This window comes from Protopterus annectens, chromosome 4.part0 (genome assembly GCF_019279795.1).
Source record: "Protopterus annectens isolate FY-2018-M chromosome 4.part0, PAN1.0, whole genome shotgun sequence".
NCBI classification, from domain to species: Eukaryota; Metazoa; Chordata; order Ceratodontiformes; family Protopteridae; genus Protopterus; species Protopterus annectens.
Window position 1 is genome coordinate 964,582,079 of NC_056733.1, and position 15,856 is coordinate 964,597,934.

At 44.6% G+C, this 15,856-nt stretch overlaps 1 protein-coding gene across 2 annotated transcripts in view; it reads right to left on the reverse strand.

Annotated features, from left to right (window-relative positions):
• The window catches only part of CNOT6 (CCR4-NOT transcription complex subunit 6), a 1,957,714-nt gene that overhangs the window by 419,890 nt on the left and 1,521,968 nt on the right, over positions 1 to 15,856 (reverse strand). For both annotated transcript variants that reach the window (XM_044068935.1, XM_044068934.1), the window contains exon 9: positions 7,437 to 7,591. In XM_044068935.1, the coding sequence (XP_043924870.1) occupies positions 7,437 to 7,591 (155 nt within the window). The remainder of the gene's footprint in view (positions 1 to 7,436; positions 7,592 to 15,856) is intronic.

Here is a 15,856-nt window from a genome sequence, read left to right on the forward strand (position 1 = left end):
GGCTGGGTAGCTCCTATGGAATTTAGGTACTATATATATATATATATATATATATATATATATATATATAATATGGTACTAGGGATACAAAAAGATTGGAGGGAGGGGGTGTGGATGCCTTCCTGACTGGGTAGCTCCTATGGAATGTAGGTACTATATATATATATATATATATATATATATATATATATATATATATATATATATAATATGGTACTAGGGATACAAAAAGATTGGAGGGAGGAGGGGTGTGGATGCCTTCCTGACTGGGTAGCTCCTATGGAATGTAGGTACTATATATATATATATATATATATATATATATATATATATATATATATATATATATATATATATATATAATATGGTACTAGGATACAAAAGATTGGAGGGAGGGGTGTGGATGCCTTCCTGACTGGGTAGCTCCTATGGAATGTAGGTACTATATATATATATATATATATATATATATATATATATATATATATCTATATATAATATGGTACTAGGGATACAAAAGATTGGAGGGAGGGGTGTGGATGCCTTCCTGACTGGGTAGCTCCTATGGAATTTAGGTACTATATATATATATATATATATATATATATATATATATATATATATATATATATAATATGGTACTAGGGATACAAAAGATTGGAGGGGGTGTGCATGCCTTCCTGACTGGGTAGCTCCTATGGAATGTAGGTACTATATATATATATATATATATATATATATATATATATATATATATATATATATATATATATATATATATATATATATAATATGGTACTAGGGATACAAAAAGATTGGAGGGAGGGGGTGTGGATGCCTTCCTGGCTGGGTAGCTCCTATGGAATGTAGGTACTATATATATATATATATATATATATATATATATATATATATATAATATGGTACTAGGGATACAAAAAGATTGGAGGGAGGGGTGTGGATGCCTTCCTGACTGGGTAGCTCCTATGGAATGTAGGTACTATATATATATATATATATATATATATATATATATATATATATATATATATATATATATATATAATATGGTACTAGGGATACAAAAAGATTGGAGGGAGGGGGTGTGGATGCCTTCCTGACTGGGTAGCTCCTATGGAATGTAGGTACTATATATATATATATATATATATATATATATATATATAATATGGTACTAGGGATACAAAAAGATTGGAGGGAGGGGGTGTGGATGCCTTCCTGGCTGGGTAGCTCCTATGGAATGTAGGTACTATATATATATATATATATATATATATATATATATATATATAATATGGTACTAGGGATACAAAAGATTGGAGGGAGGGGTGTGGATGCCTTCTGGCTGGGTAGCTCCTATGGAATGTAGGTACTATATATATATATATATATATATATATATATATATATATATATATATATATATATATATATAATATGGTACTAGGGATACAAAAAGATTGGAGGGAGGGGGTGTGGATGCCTTCCTGGCTGGGTAGCTCCTATGGAATGTAGGTACTATATATATATATATATATATATATATATATATATATATATATAATATGGTACTAGGGATACAAAAGATTGGAGGGAGGTGTGGATGCCTTCCTGACTGGGTAGCTCTATGGAATTTAGGTACTATATATATATATATATATATATATATATATATATATATATAATATGGTACTAGGGATACAAAAAGATAGGAGGGGTGGGTGTGGATGCCTTCCTGGCTGGGTAGCTCCTATGGAATGTAGGTACTATATATATATATATATATATATATATATATATATATATATATATATATATATATATAGATATATATAATATGGTACTAGGGATACAAAAAGATTGGAGGGAGGGGGTGTGGATGCCTTCCTGACTGGGTAGCTCCTATGGAATTTAGGTACTATATATATATATATATATATATATACATATATATATATAATATGGCACTAGGGATACAAAAAGATTGGAGGGAGGTGTGGATGCCTTCCTGACTGGGTAGCTCCTATGGAATGTAGGTACTATATATATATATATATATATATATATATATATATGGTACTAGGGATACAAAAAGATTGGAGGGAGGGGGTGTGGATGCCTTCCTGACTGGGTAGCTCCTATGGAATGTAGGTACTATATATATATATATATATATATATATATATATATATATATATATATATATATATATAATATGGTACTAGGGATACAAAAAGATTGGAGGGAGGGGGTGTGGATGCCTTCCTGACTGGGTAGCTCCTATGGAATGTAGGTACTATATATATATATATATATATATATATATATATATATATATATATATATATAATATGGTACTAGGGATACAAAAAGATTGGAGGGAGGGAGTGTGGATGCCTTCTGGCTGGGTAGCTCTATGGAATGTAGGTACTATATATATATATATATATATATATATATATATATATATATATATATATATATATATAATATGGTACTAGGGATACAAAAGATTGGAGGGAGGGTGTGGATGCCTTCCTGGATGGGTAGCTCCTATAGTAGGTACTATATATATATATATATATATATATATATATATATATATATATATATATATATATATAATATGGTACTAGGGATACAAAAAGATTGGAGGGAGGGGTGTGGATGCCTTCCTGGCTGGGTAGCTCCTATGGAATGTAGGTACTATATATATATATATATATATATATATATATATATATATAATGGTACTAGAGATACAAAAAGATTGGAGGGAGGGGTGTGGATGCCTTCCTGACTGGGTAGCTCCTACGGAATGTAGGTACTATATATATATATATATATATATATATATATATATATATATATATATATATATATATATATATATATATATATATATAATATGGTACTAGGGATACAAAAAGATTGGAGGGAGGGGGTGTGGATGCCTTCCTGACTGGGTAGTTCCTATGGAATGTAGGTACTACATATATATATATATATATATATATATATAATATGGTACTAGGGATACAAAAAGATTGGAGGAGGGTGTGGATGCCTTCCTGACTGGGTAGCTCCTATGGAATGTACTATATATATATATATATATATATATATATATATATATATATATAATATGGTACTAGGGATACAAAAGATTGGAGGGAGGGGTGTGGATGCCTTCCTGGCTGGGTAGCTCCTATGGAATGTAGGTACTATATATATATATATATATATATATATATATATATATATATATATATATATATATAATATGGTACTAGGGATACAAAAAGATTGGAGGGAGGGGGTGTGGATGCCTTCCTGACTGGGTAGCTCCTATGGAATGTAGGTACTATATATATATATATATATATATATATATAAATATATATATATATATATATAATATGGTACTAGGGATACAAAAAGATTGAGGGAGGAGGGGTGTGGATGCCTTCCTGACTGGGTAGCTCCTATGGAATGTAGGTACTATATATATATATATATATATATATATATATATATATATATATATATATATATATATATATATATAATATGGTACTAGGGATACAAAATGATGCTGGAGATCCTGCTTTTCTCTTGCAGATTTTTAAAAGACTGCTTACCATTGCCATGACTTTGTTTTTGAAATTGTCTGGCAGAAGTTGCAGCCTTAGCCAGGAGTACCTACGTAGAACAGAAGCAGATGCAGCTGACAATGCTTTTGCAGCAACGTAGGTGCATTTGATGGAATGTCTGGCAACTTGTGTTGTTTAGAAGAGTTTTGAGACAATCTGAGGTTTTGATGGAGAGAGAGCAGATGTGAGGCCTGGGAGACTAAGTCTAAGGCGTACTTTACCATACGAGTCTGGTAACTGATGGACCTAAATGCCAGGGATCTTCTTTTTTAGTCTGTCCATCACCTTGCTGGTTATTTGATGGCAGGAGGGAAGAAGAGGGAAGCTGCCTAGATTGTTGGTCTGCTGACACAGCAATTGCAGCTGGGTCTGCCACTGGTGGTTTAATGAAAAATTTTGAAATCATCAGGCACCTTCTAGAACCTGTCTGATCTTTTTGGGACCATTGTCTTGAGATTCTGGAGTCTTGGAAGCACAATCAAAGGCATTTAAGTATGTTGGTATTACAGGAGGGATAGCAGAGGGTAAGGGGGAATCCATACGCAGAAGTTCGAAATCTCTCTTCTGCACCTCTGCCATTTGAGTAGAGTCCCATTTAAAATATTCCCGCATGTCCTCAGGTGGAGAATCCCCCCTCCAAGGAATCCTCATCCGGAGAAAAGTATTCCAGGGGTGAAGCCAACTGTGAGGCATAGGAGAGGGACTCATCAGAAGACGAGGAGGAATCTTCCTCTTGAGTATGTGAAAGTGTGACACAGCTAGCAGAGGCAGGCCTGGGACTTAAGGTTGGAAGGGTAGGCGTTTGTGAAGAAGTAGGCCTCAAGGCCATAAAAGTTGGCTGATCTGCTGGGGAAGACAAATGCTTTGCCTTCTGCTTCCTTTTGAGAGGAGGAGTCTTTGGTCCTGGTTGAGTGGGCAAAGGCCTAGTATGCAATGTCAGGCCAAGAGTAGGAGTGCCCTCCTCAGAGACAAACAGCGGCCATTCGGGCGAGCCTGGCTCCCCCTAACATCGCAGATACCTCCGCAGACATGCAGGCTGGAGAAACAAAGGCAGCTTCTGAAACAGTACCGCCGAAGTCGCCAATTCTACTGGACGTTCCTCAGCCCCTAGATTGGAAGCTGGCAAGTCCGTACTTAGAAGCGCAGTGTCAGGCATAGATACCTTGGGCCGCCTTCTTCAGCAGCTCTGCTGTGATGGCCGGTTCTGGTTCCATACCAAGGGCTAGGCGTTTTAGACACTGGTTTTCCACAATGAGCTTAAGGGCTGCAAGACGGCTGTGGAATGTTTTAGGAACAGCTGGCAGACTGTACAGGCTTTATAGTCATGGGATGGGCCTAAGCAAAACAAGCAGTGGGCACAGCTGTCTTTGTGCCAACTGCACTTGCATTTTCTCTACCTAGATGACATGGACGGAATCAGCTAAAAATTTAAAGGGCAACCTAAGCTTAGCAAATAGGTAATAAGAGATTCCCCAACAGGGTACTTATTTTTATCGTAGTCACAAGCGTGGAGCTGAAAAGTAGATGTTCAGCTTTTCCCTTTGTTTCTTTTGGGTAACTATGTTAAAGAAATGGCAAGTAACACACACACTAGTATTATGCCTCTTGCCAATAACAAACAGAACTCAGTGCCATGCACTTACGTGCCACTATAAGGCCACCTTTTACATGCCACTACAAGGCACCTTCTATGTGGCACTACAAGGGCACCTTCTGCATGGCACTACAAGGGCACTCTTTAGACAGCAGTTTTGTTGGGATATGCAAGGGAGAAAAACAGACCTAAAGGCCTGAACAATCTACACAGCAAGCTGTCTAAATTACAAAAAAAAAAAAAAAGTGTTAAACAAATGAAAAAAAAAGAGGGCTACCTAGGATATGAAGCAATGATGTACACAATACTTTTTGTAACAAAACTAATCATTCAACAATGAAACACTGGAAACATGGGAGGTAGAACATAATCACGGGGGCCGTGAGGGGAGACGGCGGCAGCATCACGGGGGCCGTGAGGGGAGACGGCGGCAGCATCACGGGGGCCGTGAGGGGAGACGGCGGCAGCATCACGGGGGCCGTGAGGGGAGACGGCGGCAGCATGAGGGGGGCGGTGAGGGGAGACGGCGGCAGCATCACGGGGCCGTGAGGAGACGGCGGCAGCATCACGGGGCCGTGAGGGGAGACGGCGGCAGCATCACGGGGCCGTGAGGGGAGGCAGCGGCAGCATCACGGGGCCGTGAGGAGGAGCGGCAGCATCACGGGGCGTGAGGGGAGGCGGCAGCATCACGGGGGCCGTGAGGGGAGACGGCGGCAGCATCACGGGGGCCGTGAGGGGAGACGGCGGCAGCATCACGGGGGCCGTGAGGGGAGACGGCGGCAGCATCACGGGGGCCGTGAGGGGAGACGGCGGCAGCATCACGGGGGCCGTGAGGGGAGACGGCGGCAGCATCACGGGGCCGTGAGGGGAGACGGCGGCAGCATCACGGGGCCGTGAGGGAGCGGCGGCAGCATCACGGGGCCGTGAGGGGAGCGGCGGCAGCATCACGGGGCCGTGAGGGGAGCGGCGGCAGCATCACGGGGCCGTGAGGGAGACGGCGGCAGCATCACGGGGCCGTGAGGGAGGCGGCAGCATCACGGGGCCGTGAGGGAGACGGCGGCAGCATCACGGGGCCGTGAGGGAGCGGCGGCAGCATCACGGGGCCGTGAGGGAGACGGCGGCAGCATCACGGGGCCGTGAGGGGACGGCGGCAGCATCACGGGGCCGTGAGGGAGGCGGCGGCAGCATCACGGGGCCGTGAGGGAGAGCGGCAGCATCACGGGGCCGTGAGGGGAGGCGGCGGCAGCATCACGGGGCCGTGAGGGGAGACGGCGGCAGCATCACGGGGCCGTGAGGGGAGGCGGCGGCAGCATCACGGGGCCGTGAGGGGAGGCGGCAGCATCACGGGGCCGTGAGGGGAGACGGCGGCAGCATCACGGGGCCGTGAGGGAGACGGCGGCAGCATCACGGGGCCGTGAGGGAGACGGCGGCAGCATCACGGGGCCGTGAGGGGAGACGGCGGCAGAGTCACGGGGCGCGTGCGGGGAGACGGCGGCAGCATCACGGGGGCCGTGAGGGGAGGCGGCGGCAGCATCACGGGGCCGTGGAGGCGGCAGCATCACGGGGCCGTGAGGAGGCGGCAGCATCACGGGGGCCGTGAGGGGAGACAGCGGCAGCATCACGGGGGCCGTGAGGGGAGACGGCGGCAGCATCACGGGGGCCGTGAGGGGAGACGGCGGCAGCATCACGGGGGCCGTGAGGGGAGACGGCGGCAACATCACGGGGAGTAAGGGGAGATGGCGGCAGCATCACGGGGAGTAAGGGGAGACGGCGGCAGCATCACGGGGAGTAAGGGGAGACGGCGGCAGCATCACGGAGAGTAAGGGGAGACAGCAGCAGCATCACGGGGAGTAAGGGGAAACAGCAGCAGCATCACGGGGAGTAAGGGGAGACAGCAGCAGTCTCACAAATTTACAGTGGCTTGGTCCTAATGCCTCAGCAGACATTCCTAATGGTTACCTAATACCACTTCTTATCAGGTCATCTTTTTATGGTGTTTGCAAGATGCACTGAAGATTAACACTGTTTGCTCAGGTTACTGCCTTTAAGTTTTAGTTGTGATGTTTTGTATCTTGCTTTTCCAAGATTCAGTGAAAAGTTACACGTCCTTACATATTCAAGAAAGGATACCACAGTAGCATTTTCCAGAAAGAGAAAATTTAACTTACTGGACAGCTCTACGAGTTCTTTTCGTAACTCCAGTAAAACAGCTACGCCTATATTATCCTTCGTCATAACTCGATTCAACATGGCTTCAGATCCATCAGAGTTTTGCATGGCCAGCTGATTAAATTCCACAGTGTGTCGCGAAACTAATTTAAATCTTGAACGAAAAGGAAATTAACAAGTTAGGCATATAAAACAAATCTACACATCGGAAAAACATTTTCTATTGCTGCATAAGAAAGTACAGTGATGTACACTTACCATAAATATAGATGTTCGAGTGTATTCACTGTTGCAGTCTTCACACTTGGGTTATCTGCCTGCAGGTAGCCCTCAGTGGGCCCGAATACTAGAAAAGTACAGTTTTGTACCAACCATAAATGTAGATGCTAGAGTGTTCACTCAGCTGCAGTCATCACACTTGGGTTATCCTGCCGTCAGGCAGTCCCGCAGTCGGCCCGAGTTCCAAAGTCTTGGTCCGGCGTCGGTTGCTGTCGCTTCTTCCCTGACGTCAGTGCGTCAGGGGTATACATGATGCATCAGATGCCATTTTCTTCAGTTTTTCTTGCCCCAGATGTCAGGTGCCCCCAATAGGTAGGCAATACATATTTCTATATAAAAAAATACATATAAAAAGAAAACAAAACCTTCAGTAACAAGCAAATACACCACAGAGGTTGTATAGGATAGAAAGGAATAGATAAGTCCAGTTAGTTCAGAGGGGATGGAGGGAGGGTAACCTGGACTGCAGCAGTGTGAACACTCTAACATCTACATTTATGGTAGGTACAAAACTGTACTATGTTCATAGTGTTACACTGCTGCAGTCATCACTGTTGGGTTGAATCCCAAAGCGAAGGATGGGTGGTGGCACTAAACAGGGTTTGGAGAGGCTAATAGGCCCTGCAGAACTGCAGTGGCAAAGCCAGCTCTGGTTTTAGAGTATAGAGGTAAGCAATAGTACTTGGTGAAGGTGTGCACTGAACTCCAAGTGGCAGCCTCCAAAATATCCTTGGTTGGTACCCCTCTGAGGAAGGCTGTTGATGTTGCTGTAGCCCTGGTGGAATGGGGCCTGATGTTACCAGGCACAGATTTCCCATGGTGTGTGTAGCAGAAACGGATACAATGTCCTATCCATTTTGAAATGGTCTGTTCTGAGATAGCTTTTCCTCGAGATCCTGCAGCATAGGATACAAAGAGCTGGTCAGATTTTCTGAAGGCCTTAGTTTTATCCAAGTAGTAACGTAATTGCCTGTGAATGTCCGAAGAGTGTAGGAGCCTTCCCCTTTGTTCTGGGGGTTTGGATAAAAGGTGGGCAAATGAATGGTTTGGTTTAGGGCCACACTGGATACCACCTTTGGCATAAAGGAAGGGTTAGTTCGTAAAGAGACTCTGTCTTGATGAAAAATGATGAAAGGCTCCACTACCATTAGGGCCTGTAGTTCTGAGACTCTTCGTGCTGAAGATATTGCTAGCAACAGGGCAGTTTTCCATGATAGGAACTGTAGATCAGCAGTGAAAGCTGGTTCAAAGGGCGGCAGTGTTAGCTTTTCCAGAACAAAGTTGAGATCCCAAGTTGGTGTTGGTGCTCTCCGGGGCGGTCTTATGTTCTTAGCCCCTCTGAGGAACTGTCTTAGTAATGGAGGTGAAAATATAGGCGGATCCGTGTTGTATTGAGCTGAAATAGCTGAGGCGTGGATATTAATAGACGAGAAGGAAAGCCCTTTGTGCAACATCTCCATTAAATATTGAAGAATCTGAGGAATATTTGGAACTAGGGGATTGAGGCCTTTAGCCTGGTTCCAGGTGCAGAATCTTTTCCATTTGTCTGAATAGGCTTTCCTGGTGCTAGGCCTTCTGGCTTCCAGAATGACGTCCATCACAGCTTTAGAGAGAAGAGTTGACTGGTTATTTAGGCAATTTGCCATGCAGCCAGATTTAAAGTCTTGAGCTGGCTGTGTAGAATCTGATTGTTTTGCTGAGTGAGCAGGTGAGGAATTGTTGGCAAAATCCATGGTGGTCCTTGAGCCATGGTCCTAAGTATTGGATACCAGTGTTGGTGTGGCCAGTCTGGCTTTCAGCAGCACCTTTGCCAGAAGAGGCAGTGGAGGAAAGGCATACACTGTCAATGTTTTCCAACTGAATGAGAGGGCGTCCACTTTCCAAGCTAGTGTGGGGTATGTCGTTGTGCAGAATTTCCGTAGTTGGTAGTTTTGGGGGGGAAGCAAACAGATTTATGTCTGGGCTCCCCCATTTTTGAGTTATCATTGCGAATACTTGTAGATCTAGTTTCCACTCGTGAGGATCTGTGATGTTTCTGCTTAGATCTTCTGCCAGTGTATTTTTTTTTCCTGGCAGGAATTGCTTGTAGATGAACTTGGTAGGTCAGTGCTGTGTTCCACAAGGTCATTGCTTGTCTGCATAGGGGGTAGGAGTGTGTGCCCCCTTGCTTATGTACCACATCACTGTGGTGCTGCCCATCTTTACTACGAGCTGTCCTGGACGTAGGAGGTCCTTGAAAGCTGTTAGGGCATTTTGTACAGCTAACATCTCTTTTTGATTGATATGTAGATGCCTTTGGTTTGCAGGCCATTTGCCCTGAATACACTGTCCTGCCATGTGTGCTCCCCAGGCATAATCCGATGCATCTGTTATAGTTTGCCTGGCTGGTGGGTAAGGTGAAAGGCTGACCCTTGTTGAGGTGACATGCCTGAGCCCACCATAGAAACTCCTGTTGAAGGCAGAGAATGAGTTGAATTATTGTTTCCAAGCTGTGGTTGTGTTGAGACCATACACTTTTCAGATACCATTGTAATTTCCTCATATGCAGTTTTGCAAATGGAATTAGTAGTATGCAAGATGCCATGAAGCTCAAAGCCTGCAGAATTTTTCTTGCAGGGAGTTGGGTCTTTGTTACCATCATTTTGAAGTATTGAGTCAGATGTCTTTGTTTGTCTGGTGTGAGGTAAGCCATCTGAGCCGTTGCATTTAAGCTGGCACCCAGGAATATTATGTCTTGTGAGGGCACTAGTTTTTACTTCTTTTTGTTTACTGTGTACCCTAGGCAACTTAGGTTTTTGACAAACGCCAGATGCTTTAATAGAATGTCTTTGCTTTCTGCTTGAATAAGGCAGTCGTCCAAGTATGGGGATATTTGAATCCTGTCTGCAGTATGCAATTACTGGTGCCAGGCATTTTGTGAAGACCCTGGGCGCAGTAGATAAGCCAAAGGGCAGTGCAGAGAATTGGTAATGGGTTGAACCTGCAATAAATCTGAGGTATCTTCTGCAATTTTGTCTGATGGGGACATGCAGGTATGCCTCCTTGAGGTCCAACGTCACTAGCCAAGCCTTCTTGTCCAGCATGGGAAGAAGTTGCTGTAGTGTTAGCATCTTGAATTTGGGTACTTCCAGGTATGTGTTTAGAATTGAGAGGTCCAGAATGGGTCTCCAGGCTTTGTCCTTTCGGGGAACTAGAAACAGTCGAGTAAAATCCTTGTCCTTGCTCCTGTGTAGGAACCTGTTGAATGGCTCTCATGTCCATGAGAGCTGAAATTTGCTTTTGAGCCTCTGCCCATTGATTTGGTGGCAGGTTTGGCATTCCTTTTATCCTTGGTAAAGTGTGAAAGTGGAATCTCTAACCTTGAGATACAATATTTAGGACCCATTTGTCTTTTGTGATGATGTGCCAATTGTCTGTGAAGAGAGCTAGTTCCCCCCCCCCCCCCCAAGGGAGCTGCCAAGAGAGTTTAGCTTGGTAGTCTGAGGGGTAAAGTCATTGTATTTGTCTTCTGGTAGTTTGAGACCTGTCTTCTCCTCCTTTTTGGGTTGTGGCACTCCATTGTCAAGGCTGGTAAGAGCCTTGTGACTGGCCTCTGCCTCTTGGGAGTCTGTATTTGCCCCTCTGTGGTCTGGCAGAAGCTGGAAAGGACCAGTTTTTGGTTGGCCAATTTCTGCTGAAACGAGGAGGTTGAACCTGTAAGAAATCCTTGACCGTCTGCATAGATTTTGCCTTATCCTCCATTTTCTTTAAAACAACTTCTGCTTTTACACCAAATAAAACATCCTGCTGTAGAGTGCATCCAATAACTTTGCTTTAACATGATCAGGCAAAGTTTGTTCTTTTAACCAAGCATGCCTATGTATGACAGACCCTGTCACTGCTGCTCTACAAGAAGCTTCCAATGAATCAAATCCACATTGCAAAGTACGTTTTCCCACTTGTTCAGCTGAATGTAACAAATCTTGCATTTCCTTGTAATCAGGCTGCTCTGTATATGTGTGCTCATTTTTTGTTTTAATTGAGACATCGGATACTGCTGATATTTCAGCATGTGAAACTGACAATTTAAGGCTCTCATAGCTAGAGTAGCTGAGGTATAAACTTTCTTTCCCCATCTGTCTAGTGCTCTAGAATCCCTTTCAGAGGGCACATGATTTTTAGCAGTAGAGGCTTTAACCCCTTTGGGACCCTGGGAAATGGTTTCTGGGTCAGCAACTAGGCTTTTATGCAGGAATTTGGTGAGTCAGGGACTCTAGTATCTGTCTGGTTTGGCTGGTGCAGGAGGTAGTGAATCTGGGTTAAGGCTAGATTCTGAATAAACATCCTCCACGATGTCTAACAGGTGGAATTCCAAGTGGTCTGTGCTGGGGTAGTAAAAGGAACTCTCAGAGCCTTTTCATAGAATCAGAGTAATCCTGGCCTTCCCAGTGGAAATGTTCCCTCACAGTATGTAAGGTTTCCCCAAAAGAGACGTCTTCTGGGGGAGATGCAGAAGGGATAGACTCTTCAGCATCAGAATCTTCATAAGGGGGAAAGGAATATTCCTGTTCCTCAGAAGAGTCTGAGGAAATAGAAACCTGGTCAGAGGAAGCGTAGTCCTCCTCCTACCTTGGCCTTTTATCAGGAGGGGGATGGGAACCCCTGATTAGGGTAATTAAGCCTTCAGCCATCTTAAGCATCTGTTTCCTAGGCATGGGGCCTTGTGCTGGAGACTGCTGTGCAGTCTTCTTTGTTTTTAAAGGAGTTTTCAGTTTTGCATATGATTTAATAGTGAGTGTAGTCTGTCTGAAGACACGTACAGCAACTGAAGGCGTTTCAGCTGCACCGGAATCTCCTTCAGGAATGGAGTCGGAAGGGCCTAAAGGTAAAGGTAGTGGAGGCCTAGTAATCTCCGCTTGTGAATCGGATGTCGCCTGGGGTTCTAAATCAGCGGTCGTCAGGGGCTGCGTAGGCGCCTCACTGAAAACCGGAGAGCCGGCGATTGGCCTAGCAGAGGCCTCGGAATCCGGTTTGGATTTCGGCTGCCTGTCCTTATCTTTGCATTTTTTATGCATTCTGGACGTCGGCTGCTCTGACGGCATGGTATAATTAAATTTTCTACCAAAATAATGTTGGGTGAAATCAAACCGATGTTTAATAGTTTGTTTATTAAACCTAGCACAAAACCGACAACCTGTGACATCATGGTCTGGGCCTAGGCAAGGAATACAATAAGAATGAAAGTCCTTATGAGGTATTTGCTTCCCACAAGAAATGCAATTGTTAACTTTTTCTGACATTGGACTGAGGCAAGAAAAGATTCCCCAACGGGGTACTTAGCTTTATGAAGACTTCGGTCTGAAATTCGATTAGAAAATCTCAGGAGTCGGCCAACCCTTCTGCTTCGGGCACTGCGCGGCAAGAAAGACTGAAGAAAATGGCGTTGGATGCATCTTGTATACCCCTGACGCACTGACTTCAGGGAAGAAGCGACAGCAACCGACGCCGGACCAAGACTTTGGAACTCGGGCTGACTGCGGGACCGCCTGAAGGCAGGATAACCCTACAGTGATGACTGCAGCAGTGTAACACGAACATCTTAGTACTTCGGCATCAGATGCTGTCGCTCCAGGACTGACATCAGGTTGTCAGGGGTATAAAAAAGTACAGTTGTGTACACTTATCATAAATGTAGATGTTAGAGTGTATTCACCGTTGCAGTCATTACATTTGGGTTATCTGCTTGCAGTAGCCCTCAGTCAGCTTGATTAAAGTCTTGGGCCCTGCATCAGTTGCTGTCCCTTCTTCCATGACGTCAGGTTGTCAGGGGTATAAAAACATGCAGCCGACGCAATTACATCAGTTTTTCTTGTCCCAGATGTCAGGTGCCCCCTTAATGGGAAGCAATTAAATCTATAATACAAGGATATACCACCAACAAAAAGCAAATACACCAAAAAGCTTTTTGAGCATAGTGAGTGAGAGTAGAGGTATAGCCAAAAGAAGAAAGGGGGCTGGAGGGAGGGTAACCAGGACTGAAACAGTGAATACACTCGAACATCTACATTTATGGTAAGTGTACACAACTGTACTATGTTCCTCATGTTTCACTGTTGCAGTCATTACATTTGGGTAGATTCCCAAAGCTAAGGTTGGGAGGAGGAATTTAAATAGAATTAGGACCAGCTATAAAGCCCTGCAAGACTGCAGTGGCAAAACCAGCTCTGGATTTAGAGAAAATTGGCAAATGATAATGCTTGGTGAAAGTCCAGGTAGCAGCTTCTAGGATGTCCCTTGTAGGGACGCCCCTGAGAAAGGCTGTAGAGGTAGATGCAGCCCTGGTTGAAAGGGGTCTGATGCCCTGTGGGATAGGTTTTCCATGGTGCTTATAGGAGGAATTAATGCAGTGGCCTATCCATTTTAAAATAGCTTACCCCTTTGTCCCTGCAGCAAATGTCACCATTTCTTTAGATTTCCTTTGAGGTTTAGTCCTGTCCAAGTAGAATCTAAGTTGTCTGTGCACATCTGAGGAGTGCAGTATCCGTTTCCCTTTGTTCTGTGGGTTAGGAAAGAAGTTACGCAAATGAATGGACTGATTAAGGGCCACACTGGATACCACCTTGGGCATGAAGGAGGGAATGGTTCTGAGGGACACCCTGTCCGCATGAAAGATGATGAAAGGCTCCACTGCCATAAGGGCCTGTAACTCAGACACCCTTCTTGCAGAAGTGATTGCTAAAAGGAAAGCTGTTTTCCAGGAAAGGAATTTTAAATCTGCCATAGCAGCTGGCTCGAAAGGAGGAAGAATGAGTTTCTCCAAGACAAAGTTAAGGTCCCGGAGTGGAGTTGGAGCTCTCCTCGGTGGCCTTAAATTTTTGGCCCCTCTGAGGAACTGCTTGAGCAGTGGGTGAGAGAAGAGGGGAGGTTCTGTGCTATAATGAGCTGAAATGGCTGAGGCATGAATTTTGATGGAGGAAAAGGACAAGCCCTTATGAAGCATCTCCGTCAAATATTGTAGAATCTGAAGTAAACTGGGCACTGCTGCGCTCATCCCTTGAGATTGGTTTCAGGTACAAAATCTTTTCCATTTCGCAGCATATGATTTTCTAGTACTAGGCCTCCTAGCCTCTAAAATGATATCCATCACTGATTTACTGAGGGGTGGTAAAGGAGAGATTAGATAATTAGCCAGGCTGCTAGGTTCAGGGTTTGCAGCTGAGGTTGCAGAATCTGGTTCTCCTGCTGAGACAACAGGGAAGGAGTCTGAGGCAAGTGCCATGGGGCCAAGCGTGACACACTGCACAGGAGGGAGTACCAGTGTTGGTGTGGCCAGCCTGGTGCAATTAAAATTGTCCTCGACTTGTCCTGTTTGATCTTTAGTAGTACCTTGGAGATCAGAGGCAGAGGAGGAAAGGCATAAACTGATAGGTTTTTCCAGCTGAAGGATAGAGCATCCACTTTCCAAGCTAGTTTGTGGGGAATCCTTGTGCAAACTTTGTCCAACTGGTGGTTCTGGGGGGGGGGGGGGGGGAGGCAAACAGGTCTATATCTGGGCTCCACCATTTGCTTGTCAACATGTTGAAAATCCTTTGAGCCAGTTTCCACTCGTGTGGGTCCATGAGGCTTCTGCTTAGTCCATCTGCCAATGTATTTAGTTTTCCTGGCAGGAATTGAGCTTATAGATTCACTTGGTAGCTCAAGGCTGTGTTCAACAATGCCATGGCTAGTCTGCAGAGGAGGTAAGAGTGCGTACCCCCCCTGCCTATGTACCACATGACCGTGGTGTCAGTCCAGGAAGTTGTCCAGGAAGAATGTGGTCCTTGAAGGCTGTCAGAGCATTCTGTACAGCTAACACTTCCTTTTGATTTATGTGTAGGTGCATTTGACATGGGTTCCATCTGCCCTGAATGCACTTCTCTGCCAGGTGAGCCCCCCATACATAGTATGATGCGTCTGTTATGGCTTGGGCAGCAAGGGGTAGTGTGAATGGTAGTCCCTTGTTTTGGTGGCAGGCCTCTGCCCACCAAAGGAGCTCTAGGCATAGGCAAGGAATCATAGCTTCCTAGATCCTGTGAATGTTGATACCATTGCAGTTTCCTCATATGCAGCCTTGCATAAGGAATTAGAAGAATGCAGGAGGACATGAACCTCCAAGGCTTGC